This window comes from Plectropomus leopardus, chromosome 19 (assembly GCF_008729295.1).
Source record: "Plectropomus leopardus isolate mb chromosome 19, YSFRI_Pleo_2.0, whole genome shotgun sequence".
Taxonomy (NCBI): domain Eukaryota; kingdom Metazoa; phylum Chordata; class Actinopteri; order Perciformes; family Serranidae; genus Plectropomus; species Plectropomus leopardus.
Window position 1 is genome coordinate 15,905,310 of NC_056481.1, and position 23,514 is coordinate 15,928,823.

A 23,514-nucleotide genomic window follows, 5' to 3' on the forward strand; every position below is an offset into this window, starting at 1 on the left:
AACACTAACTAAGCGACAAAAATTATTATAGCGGGGCTGTTGTACTTAGTTGTGTTATATTCCTCCTGTAGTGTTTCTTGTCAGTATGTGGCTTCAGCTAATTAATAGGACCTTTTTATCCCTACAGAGGCAGTCATCTAGATTTTAAGTATACACAACAATGCTAAAGACCATTATAATTACACCCTCATGATGTTTTGTAGACATTTTTGCTCTCATTCAGTCATAATATTTTCTCTTAGTCAAAGACTGATGTGATCCAAATCAGTTTTTTGACAAGAGAATTGATGGAATCTGTAAAGGTATACTACGCAGGATTGTTGATTAGGGGAAATTTATTCTCCCTTTACATACAAAAATAGATACTTCCGTTTCAAACATACAAAAATAGATACTTCTGTTTCAAACATTATAAATGTCACTACCCTCATACTTCATTGTGTCCTTTTTGATGACATAGATACAGCCAAAAGAGGACACTAAAGGGTGGGGTTAAAAGTTTCACTAAATGAATGCTGAGTACAGGCAGAAGTCTCCGTCCATTCCTGTACGTAACTGAGCGTAAATAAGCCACCTCTCTACCTTTATATAAAGCCATAACCTCACCTGAGCACTGTGGGGGTGCAGACCTTTCAACGTCCTGAGCACAGAAAACAAGAAAATCCAGGCAGGGGCAGAGTCTCTTCAGAAAAACACAGTTCTAGTGGGTCATAAGTGATGAGGGGGGTTACTTGTGTATGAGTCTTTAAAATTTTTTTAGGAAAAATCCTGCATAGTAAACCTTTTAAAAAATGGCTATTTTCAGCTATTTTTGATGTTTTGTCATACTGATTTCTGTAGATTGCAAACACTATTAGTGTTCTATGCCTGGCTGTGATGCACTCGTTGACATACTCCCGTACCTTAATCTTATCTTTACTGAAACATGTAATTTACTAAGAAGCAGCATTTACATTTTTAACCACAAGCTGTCTGGTCCCCTAATGTTAAACATTAAGCTTCCACCCAACAGTGACTAAGCAAAGTCCCACTGTTATCTTTACACTGTTCTTTAGGGGTAGACAAAACTGGGGGGAAAGTACAGAAAGTTTTAATAGATTATATGACAGTTCAGATGACCACCTGTCTGAACATTTAGGCATAGTTAAACTGTTAAAATGGATGCAAAATAACGAGACTAGCAAAACTTATTTGTCAGCAAAATCTGGCTTTATTCAACTGTTCAGTGATATTCCAAATCTTTAAATTATTTGACTCATTTTAAAAAATATTGGTGAATGTTAAAACCTCTGACAAGTGGAATGCATGACACATGATACAACTGAGTCGAAATGGACGAGTGCCTCATTTTAACAGCTGAGGAAAATGGTAGTTTTAGCACCATCTTAATGAGAACATTATTTTCTGAGTGTTGTTTTTCAAGAAAAATTGAGGTATTTTTTGTTATTTTGCTTTGACCTTTTCTCGCACCATTTGTACAAGATGTTACTCGTAAACGGTAAAAATATTGTACGTTTTGTAATGGAGTAGAGCACAGTGTGTGAGGGATATGCCCTCTGAACTCAATATATTCTTTTAAATGTGGAGCTTATTTAACTGTACCGGAGTGACCTTTACAGAGTGTGCTTATCAAAGAGGTATTCTCCCATAGGGCCGTGTGTCTCAGAAGCTGTGATGCGGGTCAGACTGCCAACATAATCGCCAAGCTTCTTGATGGTGTCGTGGCTGTCGGTGAGGAAGTGCTGCTCGAGGAAGTCACATAGCTTCGAAAGAGGTAAGACAGATAATAGTGAGTAAGATGGGAAGCAATGCTACAAAGGTGGTCAAACAGGTAAAACATTAGGACAAAGTTAACAGACTAAACATCCTCAAATCTTACTCAGTACTGACCTTACACAAAAAAAAGCATTACAAACATGCAAAAGTGTAGCTTAACTGTTTTCTAATTTTTACCTATCTCACAGCTGAGAGTCTGATGACATGCAGCAGTTTTATCTATCAAACAGTGCCAGACTTACATGAGGGTCAGAGCACACACCAGCTCTGCGGTGCACATCAAGAATACACGTGTTCATGGATTTCTGGTAGTCCAGGGAAAAGGACATTGCGTCCAGACCACCTCTCCAATCCTCTCTACTTGGTTTCTAGAACAGAAAGTTGAAACTTGGATAAACACATAAACAACAGGAATGATCTTCCACAATAAAAATCTTAAAGACGCAATGAATTCATTAATGCAAATTCAAAAGTCTTAAAAATGCTCAGATATGGAAGTGCGATTTTGTGAATCTTTTTTTTTTCCTGATTTTGCATTGTAAAGTCTGAAAAACTGGTAATATCTGTTTTAAAATAGTTTACTGAAAGCCTTTTACATTAAGGACTCTTAAGATCAGGACAGAGGAACGGAAAATACCCCTGGACATTGCCACATCTAAAAAAATAGATGTGGAAAAAAACAAAAAACAAAAACAACAGCAGCAATTTAGGTAGATCATCTTATTTTTAAAATTTGACTAAAATGTTTTATGTCACAATAAAAATTTGGACAAAATATCCCTAACCCTCAGTAATTGATTTTGTTCATGGTTTCATCCTCCAATCTAGATGTGAGTACTACTGGTCTTCAATTTCACGTTTCAAAACGTTTAGCTGTAACTTGCCTTAACCTGCAGGAACCCTTATAATGGCTTGAAAATGCCCCTGCCCCCAGAAATCCCCCAAAAGCACAAACAAAAACAGACACTGTGCACTTACGGCAATGGTCTGAAGCAAAATCCGTCCTCCTCTCATGTTCTGATATTCCAGCAGCTTCTCAGCCTGTTCCCTCTCCTTCACCGAGCGCTCCAGGAAAAAAGTAGAGAATTTCGGCAGGGCTACATCATCCCTGTCAAAATACATACCCTAGAAAAGATAAGAGAAACATGGTTTTCAAGCATTACAGTGAAGAAACCCAATAAGAAAATAAGAATCATACGAGAGAACAGTTTTCTTGTTTTATTCCAGTGCAGAAAAAATAATTAAATACAGAGCTGTAAAATAGTAAAAGCATTATGCCACCTAAAAGTTTATCCTGGTAAGTTTATAATGATCATTCATATTTATTTCTCAATTGTCTCTTTACAAAAATAAAACCAGAACATACAGTAACATATGTATAGAGTATTAAAAATGCAAATATGTTAGAATAAAACAACTTCAACAAGCTAAAGTTTCAAGTATTTAGTGTGACCTCCCTGTCCACGTAACATGGCTTGGACTCTCTTTTGGGCAGGAAATATGAGATGTATAATGCTAATATTGTCCTATCGTGGCATATTTGCATCAGGTTTCACTCAATACATATCCAAAATTCAATATTGATTACCTACTTTTTGTTTTGTTGGTATGATACCATGTTTCACACTAAACATTGACTTCAATACAACTATGCTTCAACAACAAATCTCACAGTACTCTACATAGCATTACAAATAGAGGGACTATACTGTTGTGGATGAATATTAGTGCTACAGAAATCATACCAGAGCCAGGTAGGCGTAGGATGCATTGAGCTTCAGGTTGATGAGCTTGTTGATGTCTCCTTCAGTCTCTGAATGGAGGTTTTGTTTGACCACAGACTGCATTTCTAAAACACAAAAATACAGCACTCAGTGTGACTGATACATGGATAAAGAAATCTCACACAAGCTAATGTGATCACTTAACTTCAGAGAGGTCTCCCGTTTTCTAGCACAAAACAGACCATACGAGAAACACTCTTACCTCTGCCACTTTTCAGCCAGGTCACTTAAATAACAAACGGTTTTGTCCACTCGCCCTGTGAAGTGATCTTATCAAAATCCTGCAAGCCTTTGCTGGTCAGCTTTTATATAACCGGTGTTTAAAGGGTTCAGTCAAACATCAGCCAGACTGTGGTCATGTGTTTGACCGACCTTAGGTGGGTTGTAACGTTTCTCGTCAGGTGTTGAGAAGGTTACGCTAATGTTAGCACGACGCTGATGTTCGCTTCCGACTCAGCAGTCAAGAGGAGCGTTAGAAGAGAAATCTCTCTATATTGCATTATCACTATTGGAGTATAGGTTTCACAAAACTGAAATTGTGTTTTAAGCAATCTTTAGCCACTTTGGGATATCTAAATATAGTGGCTTTTGGTAAAAAGCAGGTCCAACGTGGTCGACGAACAAAAAACAACAACATATTCTTATTTTTGCCTTTTTTCCCCAAACAGAATAGATGTTTTACAATGTGACAATGTGTTTCAGACATGGTCGAGACTTTACATTAAATGTCTAACATGCTTTTAAGGCGGTAAGCAGTGCAAAAAGCCGAGGGTCTGTCAATAAACAGCGTTACTTTTCCCCTTATCTCTGAATCTACGACTCTAAAGCAAACTTCAGCTTCGTAATGTTAGCACATTCTGCTCCTTCCTGTTGTAGTGAGCCGAAGTCGTCTAAAACTCAGTTAAATAAAACGACGTTAGTTCATGTAAGGATAACACATTTATCCCCCAAACCTCCGACTTCACCTTGTTTGTTGACTTGGAACAAGAATGATAGCGTTGTCAGCAAGCTAAAGTCACTAGCTTTAGCTAATGTTAGCATCCACTAAACGTAACAGACTCAGACAGAAGTGAGCTGAACCTGGCCGTGGCTAAAATATGATTATCAAACTCTATTAAGTTAATTTGTCACTTACTTGGTCTGTGAAAGTAGCGCTGCTCCGTTTCGCCAGGACTTCGCCAGTTGTTACTGTAACTGGCTTTATCTTGTTTACTCTACACAAAACAGACCCTCCCCCTGCTAACGTTAGCTTTTTATGCTAGCTCGCTTGTGTGTTCAGTCTCTCTGTGCATCTCTACTGCCACCTCTTGTGTTGGAGACGCATGGCATATTTTAGACATTGTAAGCATTTTCAGTCAATAGATTGTATATTTATTTGTGCATGAACAAAAAATCCGTAAACGACCTAATGTTCTCTCAGCTAATGTTTAAATAGTCCTATTTGGAATAAAAATTGCCATATACTTCTTCTCCTCCGTTTACATTATATATTCTGTTTTGTGTTGTATTTTTAGCTTTCTGTATTTTTGAACTTCTTGTTTTTCTCTTTTCTATTGTGATCAGTAACTATATTACTATATCATATAATTTATTAAAATGACCAAAAACAAAAGCCATATACTGCTGGGATATAATAATGTAAATTACATATTTGTTATGTTACATAAACAAAAACAAAAGGCTGCACAATTTTTAGTCAAGGCAAAAATTAGGATCTGAGAGTAGTGATCGTAAGCAGACCCTTCTTTGTAGGCACATCAACATACCCGAGAACATGACTCATTACATTGAAAGCTTGTATGAATGTGAGGAGAGGGTCGATAAGGGGGGACAAGTGACACATTTTGTTCCAACAATGTCTTTACTGATGAGCAACAATAAACAAAGTCATACACATACACACATAACATTATGTATGTACACACACAAGCACACACGCACGCATGCACATGCACACACACACACACACACACACACACACACACACACACACACACACCAACTGAAGATTTAACATGTGTAATCCCACCCCACCCCAAAAAGTGTGAGTAAATGAATACAAAGCAGATCTTATTTAAATGTACAAATGCTGATCGTGAAATATATCTAAAAAGTATTTGACAGATTTGGACATTGCAGAGGTTAATTTATAGCATATCCCCTGACGTCTCCGGCGTGTGGGCTAAATCTGTCCTCTCTAGAAAACCCATAGCGGGACTTCAGATGTTGTGAAAGAGTGACTGATTACCCCTGATAGTATGTGTAATTTTTTCTAAGTAGAGGATGGTCGATGATTCAGAAATCCATTTAACTGTACTCGGTCTTCCAACCTTTTTCTAATTTCATATTAAGCCAAAAGTAATCAAAGTAACAAATTTACTTTCTTGTCAATAACTTCTTAAAATATAGTAAAAACAAATGATCATGCAGGCAGGGGCCAAATATCATAAAAATACATTTAGTCTGCATAATTGTTGAATGTAAATGTTTTTTAATGCAAGCAGCAGTCATAATCAATATCTAATGGGGAAGCTCAATAAAGTGTTGTGTGTTCAAGAGTGAGATCATATAATACTAATGCATGAGGAAAATTATCTTTTTGTAAAGGTTACTTCCTCCTCATGTTTCCCCAGTGGGCAGCATTAGACAGTGTTTTCTTTGATATTGGAGCACTTTTATTGAGTACTGCACCATAATATGACTCCATAAACACTTTCATGACTTCATGTTCTGTTAAAAGTGTGTTGGAGATGTTTTCGGTATGCCGTTCCTTATAGATCTCAGCCACAGAGAAGCTATAAATATCACTGCCTCCTGAGGCAATGCAGAGAAACCAAACGTTAATCTACTGTTCTGTGAAACCAGCTCAACTGAAGACCTGAGACAGTGATTTTGTTAAAATAATAGGACTGAAATAGTTGGAAAGCAAAAATAGATCTCATTTATACTAAGCAGTATTTGAAAGCTATGCCTGGGTTTATGAGAAAACATGTAATCTTTTATTTGCATATCATAAAGATGCACAGGCAGTCACAACCATGAAATTGGTAATGATAAAAAAAATAAAAAGAAATCAGCAGATATAAAGCAACTGCCACCACCAAATACTTTATGTAAAACAGGCAAATTAACTTGATTGACTTACCTTTGACAAGTAGCACATTATAACCGTTAATAAGGAAGTGACAGGCGGGGCAAAGGTCTCTGTGGTTGTACAAGGCCAAAAAGGAGAAGCAGCTATTTACTTAGTCACTCTACAATATGAGAGGGGACCAGAGGTTACAGAAGGAGGACATGGTTAAGAATTAAAAGTCAACACCACTGGAATAAAGTTAATATTGGACTGCTTTAGCGCAGGCACAGAGAAATTCTTTGCCAACCTCAAGTGTTGTTGTTTTTGTCAACACGCCTGAGGCAGTATACTAGAATTAGAAACTTGAAGTTTATCGTAGGGCAACAAAGGAATTTAACAAGTCTGGAGTATGTATGTAGCTTCATAAACCGTTATAGCGATGAAGCCTTTATCTTTCAAAGTCATCTCAGACCACTTTCTGCTGTGCGTCTTCCTGAGTCTGCTCTGGGTAAGTTTTCTTTGTCTTGTACCTTTCCGCTGTGATAGTGTTCAGATACCCAGACTAAAGAAGGTTTACCCTCAACAAAAGAAAAGCGTCTAAACCGCAGCAATGGTTCAATGCATGATATGAATCTGAAAGTTTAGACTGGAATTTGGTTGTCTGAAATATCAGAAAACTGAAAGACTTGCACAATGTAGTTATGGACTTTTCCAGATGGTGAAACATGAATTCATTCTTTCCTGGCTGCAATAATCTATTTTTGCGAACTTCCCCACAGAAACAAAAGAATGAATGAGGAAATAACGTAATGTGTAATATCAAGCTGTATGCTACCTCCAACATTTGATATTTTAGACAAGGTGATGCACCTGAAAATTGTTTTGTAATATTGTCTGGGTATTTTAGAATATATATATAAAAATGCAGCCCATGGAAGATGTTTTACCTGACACAAATATATGAATTTAATGGGATTTGCTTTCATCTAAAAAACACCACCACCAACAAAAAACAAAACAATGTTATTTTTTTTGTCAGCTCTCTTGGTAGCATATCTGAGGGTTTGTTGCACTTGTTGAGATGTAGAGGTTGAATTCAAAATGCTTCAACAACTTCCTGGCCATAATTTGCAAGTGAGGATATCAGATGTTTCCTGTACAGCAATATCATAAATTTGTCTCAAGTTGTATGTAAGTGATGCAAGTTTTTGTACATTTTTTTGTACAGAAAGATTGTTGATTAAGTAGAGAAGAACACCTCAGCAGTAGTGTTAACTTTTTTAAGCCTCCCTGTCACACTGCTATCCACAGTACGTTAGATACAGTATGATATTGATTAGAGATGGGAATCACCCAACTATAGGATATTATCACAATATTTTGGTCACAATACAATATTATTGCAATTTGAAATACTTTGAGATATAAGTATTGTGATAACACATATTGTCATTTATTACTTCTTTCAACAGTAAATAATGACCCCAAAGAGGAAATTTGTCAACACCTTTTTTCTTTTAAATGATAAAATTTTAAAGGGAGAGTTTTTTAATTCCAATATTTTTTCTTGCAGCAAAGTGTATCTAGTGGACTGAAAAGTAATTGTTTGCTACAAAAGTTTAACTTATACTTGTAATAGTAATAAATACTTGATAAAAAAATGGGACTTGGTGTCAGTGTAGAAATACAATTTTGCCACACAAAATATCAGTATATTATGCTGTACTGATTTTTTACCCCTAACCCTGATTATGAGATGATAGTTGATATTGCACTGCTTTGGGGTACTCACATTACATTAGAGGTCTAGAGGCTTAAGTCAGATGAACACCTCTGGCAGTTTTGTACTCAGCTTAAGTCAGTTTTAGTTTACAACCCAATATGATAAATTGTAAATTTCCCTCAAGGGGCTTTAAAATTTGTTCAGCATACAACAATCTCTGTTTTTTGACCATCGCTTTGGATAAGGAAAAACTCTGTATGAAATTATTTTGGGGATTGGGTCATTCTCTCTGTGCCCAAATTATTCCTATTCTCACTTTAGGGTGTCACTGACATCACAACGACAAGAACACCGAGCACAACGCTGACAACAGTAACAAGCACAACACAAGCAGTAACAACAGAAACAACAACAGCAGCATCAACCACTCCAGCAATAAAATCACGTAAGACTGAAACGCTTTCCTTTATCTTCAGTTGGCGACGTGTCTCTATTGTATTATATTGCAAACTTGTGTGACCGCCAATGATGCTGTCTAATGAGGTGAAAATCTGGACTCTCTCTTTAACTGTCAACTCTTTGTCTTTTAAGCTCCTGGAAATGTGGAGAATGTGACAGTTTCATCACAAAACGAGACCAGTATAACTCTGGTGTGGAACAAGGTTGACAACCTCTTAACATACTTCCTACAATATAATAACAGCGGTAGTCTAAAGGTGGACACTGTTGTTGCACAAGAGGAAGGGTTATCAGTTATACATGTGGTTGATTCGCTTACTCCTGGGACAAAATATGATTTCCGTCTCATCACTGAATCTGATGGAGGCAACAGCACTGGATACTCATTTGAAGCTGTCACTGGTATGTGATCTCACTTTTAGAATAAGGAATTTTTGTTTATGATATGCTAAATGAAAACCAAGTGCTGCATTTAATTGCACTTGTAAGTTTAATTTCACTCACCTTATTTACAAGTTAAGCAAAATATGACTTGCAGCACCTTAAACAGAGGCATGATTATATATGTTATCACAAGTATTCATTTCTTTTTACATCCTAGCTCCTCTTAACGCAATGGGGTTCAAGTCAGTTGGAGAAAGTGAGACCAGTATAACTCTGCAGTGGGAAAAAGTGAATAACTTCCTCAACTATAGACTTGTGTTCAATGGTCAGGAGATAAACGTCACTGCATCAGCGGGACATCAAGTAACACACACAGTCCCAGGTCTCACAAGTATGACAAGATACGTCTTCACTCTTTTCACTCTGTTTGGAAATGTCAAAAGCCATGGAGTAACGACCCCTGCATTCACTGGTAAGTATTTTCCTGCTATATAACAAGAACCAGGACATTTTTTAACTGTGGCTGATGAAAGACTGGAATCTTATGCAAAATTTTATTGACTTTTTTCAACTACACAAAACACAGCATTTTATCAGGCCTATCATGACATTTTTTAATATCAGATTTTGTCACACTGTCTTCTTTGTGTCTTTTTACATCCTAGCTCCTCCTAATGCAGAGGATTTCAAGTCAGTTGGAGAAAATGAGACCAGTATAACTCTGCAGTGGAAACAAGTGGATGGCATCATCAATTATACACTTGTGTATAATGAAAAGGAGACAGATGTTCCTGCATCAGCGGGACAGGATCTAATAACATACACAATACCAGGACTCACAAATGGGACTAAATATGTCTTCACTCTCTTCACTGTGTTTCATGGTATCAGAAGCAGTGGAGAAAACACCACAGCATTAACCAGTAAGATGTTTTTCCTGTGTTAAGGTTACACACTTAATATTTTTGACTGTTGCTGATAAAACAATGGGATTGAAGATAAAGTGTTTTGTATAATTGTACTTGTAATTGCAATTTTGTTAGTTGGGCAAAACAGAACTTGCAATAGCTAATGTAGACACATGATTACTGTATATTTACAAGGATGAACTTCACTTTGCATTCTAGTTCCTCTTGACGCAATGGGGTTCAAGTCAGTTGGAGAAAGTGAGACCAGTATAACTCTGCAGTGGGAAAAAGTGAATGACTTCCTCAACTATAGACTTGTGTTCGATGGTGAGGAGATAAACGTCACTGCATCAGCGGGACATCAAGTAACACACACAGTCCCAGGTCTCACAAGTATGACAAGATATGTCTTCACTCTTTTCACTCTGTTTGGAAATGTCAAAAGCCGTGGAGTAACAACCCCTGCATTCACTGGTAAGTATTTTCCTCCAGTACTGCTATATAACAAGAACCAGGACATTTTTTAACTGCGGCTGATGAAAGACTGGAATCTTATGCGCTATTTTTGCTCCCGCTCCATAATTGTACTTCTAATTACCATTTTTACATCCCTTCTCTCTTTCTCATTTAAGCAAAAAAAAAAAAAAATTGCCGAGCTGGCCAAGTGGTTAGACGTTGAAATTTGGTTGATTTAAGGTTGTGACATTGGGTGACCAGAATTCATTGTCAGAACATGTAGTGCCAACTTCAATTTGAGGTAGCATAGCATACTGACAACAGATTACACTGATATTTTTGTTGGTTTTAAATTGTTATGTCAAATAACAAAAATCCAGTGTCTTCCAAAGTCTTATGCCAACATCATCTTGATGTAGAAAAAAAAAATTAGTCGTATCATTTGGAGAACAAAACCCACCATCTGTAAAACGTCATAATGTTAACGCCCACAAAATGGGAAAATCTAAAGTTAGATCTTTAAGTAATTGTTAACCTGATTGTCATTCCAACCAAAACGTAACTCCTTTCTGACATGAGAGTCCATTGTCTTTCTGATGTTGTATCTACACCTGGTGCCAGCTAAGTGCAGTAGCTCTTAAAGGCAAGATTAGATACAGTGCATTTACAAGGATTATTGTCTTTTTACATTATAGCTCCTCGTAACACGGAAAAGTTTGACACAGTTGAACAAAATGAGACCAGTATAACTCTGCAATGGCAAAAAGTGGATGGCCTCCTCAACTATACACTTGTGTTTAATGAAAAGGAGATAAGCGTCACTGCATCAGTGGGAAATGAAGTGACGCACACAGTCTCAGGTCTCACAAGTATGACGAGATACGTCTTCACTCTGTTCACTCTGTTTGAAAATGTCAGAAGCAGCGGAGTAAATACCACTGCATTTACTGGTAAGTTCACTTTCCTTTCACAGAATTACAGTAAATGACAAGTGACAGGTCAGGGCTGTGAAATTAAAGTTTACCAGTATCGCATGTGGTAGTTGCTCACTTAATATTTTTGACTATGTCTGGGGGAAAAAAGTTGGAATCAAATGCAACTTATTTATTAAAAAAAGATTTTTTAGGCATATCATTTTTTTAATCAAAATGAATTAAAGTTTTTTTTTTCTTGTCTTTTTACATCCTAGCTCCCCGTAACACAGAAGCGATAGAATCAGCTGGACAAAATGAGACCAGTATAACTCTGCAATGGAAAGAAGTGAATGGCGTTACCAACTATATCCTTGTACTCGATAAAAGGGAAATAGATGTATCTGCATTGATGGGACAGGAAAAAGTGATACACACAATCTCAGGGCTCACAAGTGGGACTAAATACAACTTCACTCTCTATAGTCTCTTTGGAAATGTCAGAAGCAGTGGCCTAAACTACAGTGCAGCCACAGGTAAGATCATTTTCCTTTAACCCAACAACAAGAGCCAGGAGCTCTGTAACAATATCTGAAAATTGTACTGTATTCAAACTCTAAGTCTCTGAGTAACAGGGATGTTGATTAATGGCTGATTAAATATTGTAATAATTATACATTTAACATCCTTTTATCAGGGATATCCTGTCATTTAAAAAAATTATATTCTGTGATTTCATCATATGTCTTTACATCCTAGCTCCCTGTAACACAGAGGAGGTAGAATCAGTTGGACAAAATGAGACCAGCATAACTCTACAATGGAAAAAAGTGAATGAAATCCTCAACTATACTCTTGTGTTCAATGAAAGGGTTATAAACCTCACTGCATTAAAGGAAATAGAAAACGTGACACACACAATTTCAGAACTCACAAGTGGGACTAAATACAATTTTTGTCTTTACACTGTGTTTGAAAATGTCAGAAGCAGTGGAGTAAAACACTCGGCAGTCACTGGTAAGATGTTTTCCCTCTAAAACAAGCCTATAACAAGAGCCTGTCTGTTTTTGAGAAAATATCAGAAAAGAATGAAAGTTTAAAAAAAAAAAAAAGTTACAAGAAATTATGCTTGCAACATGCTGTCATTTAAAAAAATCCACAGCTCTCAAGTCTTTTCTTTACGGAAACAACTGTGCATCCTCTTTCAGCGCCGGTAAATGTTAAGACTGTGACTGTGTTGACACAAAATGAGAGTAGTGTAACTCTGATGTGGGACAAGGTTAACAACATCTCAACCTACTTCCTACAATATGATAACAATGGAAGTTACATTGAAGTCAATCAAGGGGCATCAGTTACACATGAGGTCTCTTCACTTAATGCTGGAACAAACTATCATTTCACTGTCATCACTCGCTTTGAGAAAGTCAACAGCACTGGATTCTCATTTAACGCTGTGACAGGTAGGTGATGTTTGAGTACACAACTAAAGCCAGGTATTTTGCTTATGATTTGCAAACCATTCACAAGCTGCTGTATTTAAACAAATAGTCCCACTCGTCATTTGAGTAAAATGACACTTCAAGAGGAACTTATTCTGTTGACATTAAAACTACCTATTGGACCAGGTCTTTAGGTTGAATGTTGTTATGTTCTTTTATTAGAAGTTTCTGTCCAGATCCGTAAGTTATTCCCAAATGTATTCACATACATACATGGTGTGTTTGTTTGTGTTTTCAGTTCCCTCCATGGTGGCTTTGGTTGAGGTGACTGAACGCTCAGCGACCACAATAACGCTGACGTGGCAGAGAGTGAAAACAGACTGGGACTACTTTCTCCTAATTAAAGGAGGAAATACGCAGCGTCTCCCAGACAGAGCCCCGGATGTTGTGTCCCGATCAGTCACATCTCTCAAGCCTGGAACAAAATATTTCTTCAGTGTGATCACAACATTCTCGGGACACAACAGCACTGCCTATAGCAACTACACAGTAACAAGTACACGCATTCTCTCTGACAACACTTGTCAAAATATTGAAAACATATCAAATAAAAATGGTTCAGCAGTAAATTTAGAAAGTCTCGGTTTTGCAGAACTCAGGCTATTTTATTAATTGAATTATGTGCAAAATTTAACAAAAAAAGAGGCTCCTGTTGCATTTATTTTCTATTTTTTTTTCAGTGATAGACTGTGCCACTGTAAACTGGCATGTTACCAACTCATCGATCCAAGGAACGGTCAAAGGCTTGTTCTCAAAAGCAACAGCCACTTACCAATCACAAATTCATACCAGTCATGGAGGTAGCAATGTGACATTTACCGGCCTTTACCCTGGAGCGACCTATGAGGTGTCTCTTGAGTATGAAAATGATTCCAGACGCTATCCACAGTGCAATCACAACCTGACAATCAGTAAGTGCACATCTTATCTTACCAAATTTACTGAATATTTGTCTGCATTTACCACAATAATAAGATGAAGTACTGACACAGTCTTTCTATATACATATTTTGAGAATAAAGTTTTCGAAGATTTTTAACCATCACGGTGGTGGAACATGTCCTATACATTTATGTTTTCTTGTTGGGTTTTTTTTTTTTGTGTGTGCTTAGGTCCAAATAAGTAATCTAATGCAGTGCTTCTCAACCTTATTCATGTCAATGACCCTTAAATTGATAACACATTAGGCCACTGATCTCCATTTTTGCTCCAGGGAACTCCATTTGAAAAATATTTTGGATGTTAGATATGATTAAAACCAATTCTGTAGTTTGCAACTACAGCTGAGGAGAAAACCACTGAGGAAGAGAAACTTGTGATCAGAATAATTACTTGACTATTAGTGGGTTTATTATTAGAATTTTGTCTACTCCCTTCCCTCACTTGCATCTCTTCCTCAAGTCATAGCTCCTTCCAGTGAGGATGTGAGAGAGAGATCTGAGAAAGAAACACATAGATACACATGTGTTTCCTTTATCTAAACTCTTCCAGAAGTTTCCTCACTCTTTGTCTCGGGATTGGGAAATCCTTCATGATGTTGGTGACTGGAGGAACGATGCCTCAAACATAGAAGGCGAGAGGGCTCAAGGAAGCATAAGTTAGCATAATGAAAGCACTCATACTCACATGTGGCTCACTTATATAGTGGATCAAAGAATTAAAATAAACAATTCCCCTTTTTCATGGGACCCCCTTGAACTGCATCGAGGACCTTTTGGGTTCCCAGACCCTGGTTGAGAACCACTGATCTAATGGAACGACTTCTGAGCGCTCTGCAGCAAATACCTTTTATATTTGAAATTATTCTCTATGGACTGAAACAACAGTTATTTTTAGTATCAATTACCGATTATTTTAAAAATCCATTCGCTATAAAAATTGAAAAAAAAAATGATGAAACACCCACCCTACCCAGAGTCTACAGCAGCGTCTTCAAATCACTAGTTACCCAACAAGTGCCAGACAAAATAAAATGGACAGAAGTGAAGTAAATCCTCACTCTGATGAAGCTGGAATTTTTTGGCTAAAGCAACTTATCAATCATCATCATAATTTTTTTTTTAATTATTATGTTTTGTGGATTGATTGATTAATCATTTAAATAAATAAAGGGAGAAAAAAAATGAATTTTCTTTTGCAGTGGAGTGAAACTACAATTAAGGGTTGTTTTCATCAAATCTGTGTGTCTATAGTAGAGAAATACATGGATTTGAGTTGTTTTTTTATTTAAACTATATACTGTGCTGGTATGTGTGATATCTGATTGCATTTTGAAGGCATATTTCCTCTTGTTTTATTTAGTTCCTCCATTGTTAAGTGGTCACTGTGAGTACTGGGCAGCTGGCTACTCTCTCTATATTGTCTGGGATAACCCGAAAGGTGTGTGGACTTCAGTAGAGGTCAACGTGATGGGGCAATCTCACACACAACTTGCAAATGGGGAACAGTATCTCATATTATCTGGATTCCAACCTGCCAGGAAATATGAGGTGTCTATAACTTCAATATCTGGCACTGTAAGGAGTTATAAGCCATATGTTTTTCAGTGTCTTACTGATCCGAGAGGTGAGTCAAAGTGACTTTGTTACTCTAGAAATACCATAAAATATACTATCACTTTTTCCTCGTTCTTGTGCTGTTTGTCATTAGGTATATGTATACATGTTTCAAAGCACTTAATACGGATTGTATTCTCTGTAGGAGTTATTGCAGGGTCAGTATTTGCTGTTCTGCTTTTTGTTATCCTGGTCTGTGTGGCTGTCTTCATTTTTTTGAAAAGACCAGATATCATCAGGTTGGTGTTACCTCAGCGACAATAATTTATTATTTAATATATTTTGTACTCAGTAAGAAACATCTTTGCTTCTTTCCAACAGCAGAAAAAAATCATTCATTGGTGGTTCCAAACAAACCAATAAAAAGAGCAAGTACGTTCCATCCTCTCTTCATAATGTGAAAATTAGTGTTAGTCTATGATGCAATGAAAAGAGAAAATTAGTTGTATAGATACAGAGAATTAGTAAACAACTTAAAAAAAAAAAAAGAAATACTGTATTTAAGGTTAATGTCAGTTTTGATTCTGTAAAATGTATGTATGTCAGTTGTCTTACATATCATTACTGCATGACATGAATCTACCTTTGTTCTTTTTTTTTTTTTTTTTGATCAGAGCTATTTCTGTGGCAAAGTTTCCAGACCATTTCACCCAATTAAGTGCAGATGAGAACAGAGGTTTTACCCAGGAATATGAGGTGCGTAAAAAAGCCTATTGTATTTTGTTCTTCCTCATCTGTGTTTATGACTACATAACTGTGTGTATACTACTGTTTCACTTGCTTTCCACTGACCTTTGCATGCCATGTCATGTGCCACTTCCATGCAGAGCCTCAGCCCTGTTGGCACGGAGCAGACTCGAAAAGTAGCAAGTCTACTTGAGAACAAAACAAGGAATCGTTTCAACAATGTCCAGCCATGTAAGCTTGTCCTCTGACTGCTGGACCATGCTATCACGATCAGTAGAGACTCATTAAATAGTCCACATTCATTACCAAAATTTACTTTGCTGTGGAGAACAAAAGCAGTTTAATTATCTTCTGTTTTCTCATACTAGATGACTGGTGCCGGGTGAAGCTCACTACTTCCAGTTCCATTGGAGCTTCTGACTACATTAATGCCAGTTACATGCCAGTAGGTATTACGCTGTACTTAATAACGGTCAAAGGGGAGATTTGATAAGCTTGAACTGTTTATTATCTGGAGTAAATGGAAACATCTGAATCATCTGCGCATGCACATTCATTTGAAGTCTAGCAATTTATGCTGACTGTGTGATTCCATGAACACAAATGTTTTATGTAAGACTGAGCAATGTAAGATGTATACGAGCAAGAAAAAGTGTGGACTCAAGTCACATGACTTTGACTTGAGTCAGACTCCAGTCAAAAATTTGATGAATTTTGACTCAACTTGACAAAATCAATAAAGACTTACAATTCAACTGGACTGAAACGCCAGTAACTTGTGACTTTACTTCGACTTGAGCCTTTTGACTTGAAAACACTTGATAAATCCCTTAAAACCCAAAGATCCAAAAGAATGATATTTAAAATTGTCCCCATTTATTTCCCAAATCGACTAACATTAGGGTTGTTTGTTATTTATAAGAGGGGAGAAGGTGGTGCAAAACAGGGGAGGCGCTTGAGGTAGTTTTCATGTTACCTTTGATGATTGCTCCTCAGGGCTACAACAACAGCAGAGAGTACATCGCCTCTCAGGGTCCTCTGCCCACCACAGTCAATGACTTCTGGAGGATGGTCTGGGAACAAAGAGTGAATTGCATTGTCATGGTAACCAACTGCACTGAGGGAGGAAAGGTGAGTCATCAGAAAAATTTGAGAATGTTTAATTTAATTGGTGACTATTTGTGCCTCCTGTTGTTGCTGCCATTATTTTTTGTGGGGTTTTTCAGTTCCCCAAATAACTGATAAAGATCTTGGACTGATGTCCATTGATACTTATTGCTGCAACGGCTTTTTAAAAAAAAAAATGTTTCTTTTTCCTAGATTAAGTGTGAACGATACTGGCCTGCAGACACTCAGCCTTGCTCTTATGGAGAGCTGGAGGTCACGTTGACATCTGAGCAGCAGGAGATCAACTGGACACTGAGGGAATTCAGTGTAAAACATGTACGCATCATCTCCCAAAATTCTGTTGTGCAACTAAATGTGTGTTTATATTTCCAAGTCACAAAGCACAATAAAATGAATTAAACTGTGACTGTGTAGGAGCCCAAATATCAGTTTATTAAAAATGTTAGGTGTATTTTGCTGTAAATGGCATAAGAAGCTTGTTTAAATTTGTACATATTTTGAAAGAGAGTAATCCTTGACTACTTCAGCTATACTGGTTCAGGGCGCAGACCCTACAGTATTTGAATTCATCGATGTGAATTGTCTTTACAGAGCAACAACTCAGAGGAGCGCATAGTGAAACATTTTCATTTCACTGCCTGGCCTGACCATGGAGTCCCACAGGGCACAGAAGACCTGATCCAGTTCAGAGGACTGGTGAGACTGCACATAGAGAGAGAAGGGACCAGAGCACCAACTGTGGTTCACTGCAGGTACAGAAAGACTGCTTGTTTTAAAAGTCCAGTGTGCAAGATTTAGGGGGATTTTGTGGCATGCAGCGGTTAGGTTTGCATATAGCAATCAGCTGAAACTTCTCCAGGTTTGAATTTCTTCAGTGTTCATTGTTTGAGAGGTTTTAACTAGGAGCCGCAGAGGTCTTCTTTCTCTCCAAAACAAATGGACCAGGTGATTAAAATCAGTAAAAACACTGAACAAAACCATTTCACAAATCTTGAGCCATTGTTTATGTTGTCAGCGTTGGGCTTCTGTAGAAACATGGCAGACTCCGTGGATGAAGACCTGCTCTGTATATAGGTATAAGCAGCTCATTCTACAAAAACAGAGATTTTTATTTTCAGGTGATTATACACTAAAGAAAATAAACTTATTATATTCCTTCCCTGCCAAAATATCCCCCAAAATCCTACACAATGGACCTTTAAGTCTAGAGAGCAACCTATGCTGAGCTTGTTGAGAATTTTTTATATGAAAACCACTTCAGAGCAACAAAAACATCAGACAAGGGCCTCATAGTTGGGTCAACTAATTGCTTACCTTGTGTTGTGTGTCTGTCTCTTAGTGCTGGAGTGGGGAGGACAGGCACTATCATTGCCCTGGATGTGCTGCTTCAGCAGCTCGAGAAAGAAAGAGCGGTGGGCATCAACGGCTTTGTGCACAAGATGAGACTGAACCGACCATACATGGTGCAGACAGAGGTAAAACTGATCGTATTAAGTTACTTCAGGCTGAGCTTCCACTTCTTTAGTCTGGCATCTCTTTAATGTTGGGTCTCTTCAGATTTTTAGGCCCAGCTGGTGATACAGTACAAGTACTGATACCATACGTCTGACATTCAGACCAGACCGCCACATATGCATATTTCGGAAAACACCAAAGCCGCGCCATGCATGTATTTATTTCTTGTTTAACATTTGTTTTATTGACATGACTAATAGTTGTTTTGCTTGAAACTAAGTGTATGTGACACCTTAATGAAAGCTGGTCACTGTCATACGGCCCTTCAGTTTTCCCTCGTCTAAGTGGATCAATGACCCAACACACAGCCAGATATTTCTTATCATGATACCCTGTGATTCAATCAAATAAGTATATTCGATTGAATCACCAGGTACCATTATGCAAAGTGTTGTTGGTAACTAACCTGTTAACTGCTAACCGTTTTTTTAACCGTCAACAGGCTGCAATTAAGTCGACTGTCTGATGCTGCTAAGCTGTGAGACTGCACTGCAGCAGCCTCCTGCTCACACTTACTTTAGCTATCCATCAGTAATAACTGTCACCAGCATCATTTAATCATTTACCACACTGGCAGTGATTATTTTTGTATTTTTTGTCCGACATTCAACATATTTTGAATTTTTTTTAAAACATTTAAACAGCAGCCAACACAATATATCTATATATCATATTGCATAATTAAATTTAAAAAAATTAAAAAAACATTGTTAAAGCCAAACCATTTCCAGCTCTGAAAACAGTGCCTCTGGTTTGATAACCGTGTGAACTCTGCTTATAATAAACCCAAACCCCAGAGCTTGACCGACATTATTAGGAAACTCTGAGGCTTGAAAACGTCCACAAGGAAGTGTTCAGAAGCATTCTACACACAAAGTTCTGCTTTTTAAAATGACCAGAGAATTTTGGTTTATCTGTTTTCAGTCCCAGTATGTGTTCCTGCATCAATGCATCATGGACTCACTGCAACCACATGAGACGGCTGATGAGAACATATATGAGAATGCGGACATGATATACGCCAATGCCACTGCACTGCGAGACCTTCGTTAGCACAAACAACCAAACTAAATATGACTCTCAGCACTGAAGTCAGTACTTTATGCACTTAAAAGCCTAATTCTAACTATCAACATGCTATATTTTGTCATTAACTGTAAATATGAAAAACATTTAAGATCTAGATATTTACTGTACAGTTATAGCTCTATTTAGTTTTTATTTAACTTGTAAATTCTTGCTGTAATCTTCCAAATGTGTATTCTTCTTTATTATTATAATAAGAGAGAATACTCCATATGACTGAAGAGCGTTTTCAGTTAAGTTTAGTAACAATAAGAAATGTTGGTAGAAAAAGTCTCTATTTGCGCAAGAAATAAACTATTTTTTAATAACAAAAATACCTGAATGTGTTTTTACAAAGTCTGCAAACAAGATTTTAAAAAAAAAGGCAAATTTACATATTGGTGCAAAACTGACACAGGAAAGCAACTAACTGTGTGGGAATCTTTAGCATCAGAGCTGGATTTTGAGTTTGTCCCTAATGTGTTGATGATCCAGAGCAAACACACTGGCTCCGCTCACACATCCTCCTCCTCCGTGATGCCTTTACTCCGTGGCTCCTGGCTACCGGAGACAACAGAGAAAATCTTATTGATGAGTTCCTGTCTGGCTTTTAGGGCCTCGGGGTTGCTCTCTACAGGCATTGAACGCTGCTTGCCTGGATGCAGGGGCTCAATCCTACCAGCCGCAGGCGGAGGAGGGACAGAAAACTTCTTAGCAATGTTGTGCAGCACACAACACGCCTTGATAATGTTGGCTTTTTTGTCCAGAGAGCCTTCCTGTGCAAAACCAAGTTGCATCAGACACCTGAAACGCCTCCTTACGAGGTCAAGCGTCGTCCGCATGACATTGTGGATCTTTGCGTGGGCGTCATTGAAGCGGATGTCTTTGTAATCTGCAGGTTCTGACACAGGAGTCAAGACGTGTTTGCTCAATTTGTAGCCCTTACCAGCTGAAAGAAAGACAGGAGAGAACGCAATTAATACAGACTAAACATTTGTTATGGATTGCGGAACTGGCCTAAGTGCACAGTCTGCCAGGAAATCATCACACAAAGGTGAGAGACTGTACAGCCGCTCTATGGAAACTGAAACCAAACCTGAGTGCTTCATGTAGAAAACAAAGAAGCAGTAATGTGTTTCAGAGCTTAAACAGACTAAAAGGATGAGCGTAATTTCATGTTAACATAAAAAATATCATTTAGAGGAGAAGCTGTCACATTCGACTGCATTCATGGGTGTTGTTTCAAAATGTCCTTAAATTGTAAAAAAAGAAAAAAAAAAGTCCTGAAATCCTAGAAGCATCCTAAAATCATAGAAGTACCCTTAAAATCCTAGAAATGTCTTAGTATTTGAGTAACATCCTAAATTCCTAGAAACATCCTAGAATAGAATACTTTATTTATCCTGTGAGGGCAATTGTTATGTTGCAGCAGCAAATAAGACAGCAGAAACTGAATCAAATATTTGTTAAAAAGGGCAAAATAATGCATATATATATATATATATATATATATATATATATATGTATGTACACACACACACAAAGGAAGGCACTTAACACAGAATAAATTAAAATAGAATAGAATTAAATAAAATAACAATAATAATGAGATGTGCAGTATTGTTCAGAGAACAAACAAACAAAATGCATAAAAGATTAAAAAGTTTTTTTTAAAAAAGTGCAAATAAAATAAGAATCCTAGAAATGTCCTTAAAATCTGATAAACACCCCAAGATCCCAGAAATGTCCTAAAATCCTAGAAACATGTATGGGGCTGCTGTGACTGGCCCCTGGCTTCCTGTCATTTTGCAAAAGTGGCCCCCAGCAAAGCCAGTTAAGTACCCCTGCTTTAAGTTATGACATCCATCAAGAGATCACTATTCTTATTCCTGCTTTTTAAAAAAGGTTTTACCAATAATCCAGGTATTTCCGTGCAGGTGTTCCTCCATCTCCCTCCCCTTGAACGACGTCTCCCACATTTCCTGCTCCACCGTGCTGCCCACGCAACATTTCTCCACACTCAGTATGTTGCCGTCGGAGTCACACATGACCTGGCTCACCACCGACGTGTAACCCAGGGTGTTGACATAAGACCTGAAGCTGTCTTTGTCGTACGGAGACGCTCTGATCTTGAAGTGAGCTGGAGCCACGACGCCCAGCACGTTTGGGATCCCGCACAGTTTCTCAGTCTTGAAGGCGACGTTTGCTCTGGCTTCCCGGATTTGCGGGAATGAGATGAAGGCATCGGCCATCCCTGCGATGACCCCGGAGATTACGGAGATAACCGTGAAGCAGTCCGCCTGGCTGTGCGAGACTCTCTGCGCGATGTCAGCGTGCAAAACCCCGTGTGCGTAATAGTGGAGCGCCACCATGATCAGGGAGCTGGCCGACACTTCCCTGGGCAGAGGCGGTTTCTTCACCGCGGTGCTTTTCATGCGGACTGTCACAGCGTCCGTGATGAAAGCGATGCACGGTCTGGTGAGGTGAAACATGGTGTACAAAGCTGCATCGTCGAAGTCGTCGAAACAGCTTTGAGTCGCAGAATCCGCTCCGTCCTGCTCCGCGAGGAGCTCCTCCTGCACCGCGAGCCACACCGGCAGAGCGAAGGCCATTTATTATTGTTACTGTTTCAGCATATGCTTAAATATACGGACAACTCCTGCAAAAATGGGTGGATGAATAATGATAAACAGAAGCAAGCATAACGGAAGCACGTCTTCTTCTATAATATTTCGGGCGGCCCGCAATCGTTTTCTTTATCGCCCCCCAGTGGACAGAAATGCATTTACGTTTATGATGTCATGGGTAAAAATCAAGTTTAAACAGTGATTGAGGAAGTTCTTCAGATTCCCTATTTAACATTCAGAACGCTGTCATGACCCAAACAAAAGAAAATATTAATAGAATATTTAAAATAATATGACAATAATAATCATAATGACGGATTTCTACTCTAAATGCACTCTGAATAATAATAAAAATGGATGACAAATTTGAACGCAGAAATCGTCTAATGGTAAAAATGGTTTTAATAGACTTTAAAAAAAAAACACACACAACACATATATGTATGTTGTTATTGTCTTCGTGACTAAAAATATCCCCACTCTCTGAAGTATCTCCTGAAAATAGTATGTGGCAAACCTTCAGATGAATATTCTGTGAATGTAATAAGATGCCTTAAAAGAACAACACAAGAAGTTGTTATAGATTTGTTATATTGGAACGTAATTAATGGGAGTGCTTTAAATTAAAAGTTTAATATGATTTGTTAGAATATGACATATGAATATGACAAAAAAGGTTTTTATATCATGATAATGTGATGAATATGATAATGTTTTACTGACCCATTGCCAAAGTGCCACAGACTATTCCTGACAGGAAAGGAAGAAGTGCTTATTTCCCCTCTATAAAATTACATGATATATTGCACATTATCACAAGTAGGAATCTCAGACTGTAAAGATATCTAATCAGTTAAACATTTATAGTATCACTATAAAGATAAGGCTATAGAGTTTTTAAAAAAATCAAACAAACATTAACCTCTATAACTGAGCGCTGGAATGGAGATCTGGGTTTCAA

At 37.7% G+C, this 23,514-nt stretch overlaps 3 protein-coding genes across 8 annotated transcripts; 1 reads left to right on the top strand and 2 right to left on the bottom strand.

Annotated features, from left to right (window-relative positions):
* Positions 1–1,190: 1,190 nt before the first annotated feature.
* Positions 1,191–4,816, bottom strand: zgc:56095 (Ferritin, lower subunit-like). Its single transcript, XM_042508156.1, has 5 exons — positions 4,696–4,816; positions 3,522–3,625; positions 2,755–2,901; positions 2,019–2,144; positions 1,191–1,763 (listed from the first exon to the last, which is right to left on the bottom strand). The coding sequence occupies exons 2-5, from the start codon at positions 3,621–3,623 to the stop codon at positions 1,614–1,616; spliced, it is 525 nt and encodes a 174-aa protein (XP_042364090.1). The 5' UTR covers positions 3,624–3,625; positions 4,696–4,816; the 3' UTR covers positions 1,191–1,613.
* A 1,976-nt stretch (positions 4,817–6,792) lies between these two features.
* LOC121958554 (receptor-type tyrosine-protein phosphatase H-like) lies at positions 6,793–20,261 on the top strand. 6 transcript variants are annotated; one of them, XM_042507545.1, is made up of 23 exons: positions 6,793–7,141; positions 8,678–8,801; positions 8,948–9,217; positions 9,417–9,671; positions 9,865–10,122; positions 10,327–10,581; positions 11,259–11,513; positions 11,753–12,010; positions 12,234–12,491; positions 12,683–12,937; positions 13,215–13,472; positions 13,657–13,887; positions 15,278–15,541; positions 15,677–15,770; positions 15,853–15,903; positions 16,146–16,227; positions 16,359–16,449; positions 16,587–16,663; positions 17,215–17,349; positions 17,539–17,661; positions 17,938–18,098; positions 18,686–18,821; positions 19,786–20,261. In XM_042507545.1, the coding sequence occupies exons 1-23, from the start codon at positions 7,073–7,075 to the stop codon at positions 19,912–19,914; spliced, it is 4,089 nt and encodes a 1,362-aa protein (XP_042363479.1). In that variant the 5' UTR covers positions 6,793–7,072; the 3' UTR covers positions 19,915–20,261. The 6 variants fall into 6 exon arrangements, with proteins under 6 accessions (XP_042363479.1, XP_042363480.1, XP_042363482.1 ...); XM_042507546.1 differs by having other exon boundaries at positions 15,856–15,903; XM_042507548.1 differs by having other exon boundaries at positions 10,327–10,356; positions 11,289–11,513.
* Positions 20,262–20,405: 144 nt separating this feature from the next.
* si:dkey-197c15.6 (putative nuclease HARBI1) lies at positions 20,406–22,760 on the bottom strand. The gene is made up of 2 exons (XM_042507553.1): positions 21,839–22,760; positions 20,406–20,875 (listed from the first exon to the last, which is right to left on the bottom strand). The coding sequence occupies exons 1-2, from the start codon at positions 22,536–22,538 to the stop codon at positions 20,442–20,444; spliced, it is 1,134 nt and encodes a 377-aa protein (XP_042363487.1). The 5' UTR covers positions 22,539–22,760; the 3' UTR covers positions 20,406–20,441.
* Positions 22,761–23,514: the final 754 nt, after the last annotated feature.

Coding starts and splice junctions, on each gene's coding strand:
- zgc:56095 (XM_042508156.1), bottom strand. CDS start 3,623: ATGCAGTCTGTGGTCAAACAAAACCTCCATTCAGAGACTGAAGGAGAC. Junction 2,902..3,521: donor CCTACGCCTACCTGGCTCTG/GTATGATTTCTG, acceptor TATCTTTTCTAG/GGTATGTATTTTGACAGGGA. Junction 2,145..2,754: donor TTTTGCTTCAGACCATTGCC/GTAAGTGCACAG, acceptor TTTCTGTTCTAG/AAACCAAGTAGAGAGGATTG.
- LOC121958554 (XM_042507545.1), top strand. CDS start 7,073: ATGAAGCCTTTATCTTTCAAAGTCATCTCAGACCACTTTCTGCTGTGC. Junction 16,664..17,214: donor TTAATGCCAGTTACATGCCA/GTAGGTATTACG, acceptor ATTGCTCCTCAG/GGCTACAACAACAGCAGAGA. Junction 17,350..17,538: donor ACTGCACTGAGGGAGGAAAG/GTGAGTCATCAG, acceptor TCTTTTTCCTAG/ATTAAGTGTGAACGATACTG.
- si:dkey-197c15.6 (XM_042507553.1), bottom strand. CDS start 22,538: ATGGCCTTCGCTCTGCCGGTGTGGCTCGCGGTGCAGGAGGAGCTCCTC. Junction 20,876..21,838: donor CGGAAATACCTGGATTATTG/GTAAAACCTTTT, acceptor TCTTTCTTTCAG/CTGGTAAGGGCTACAAATTG.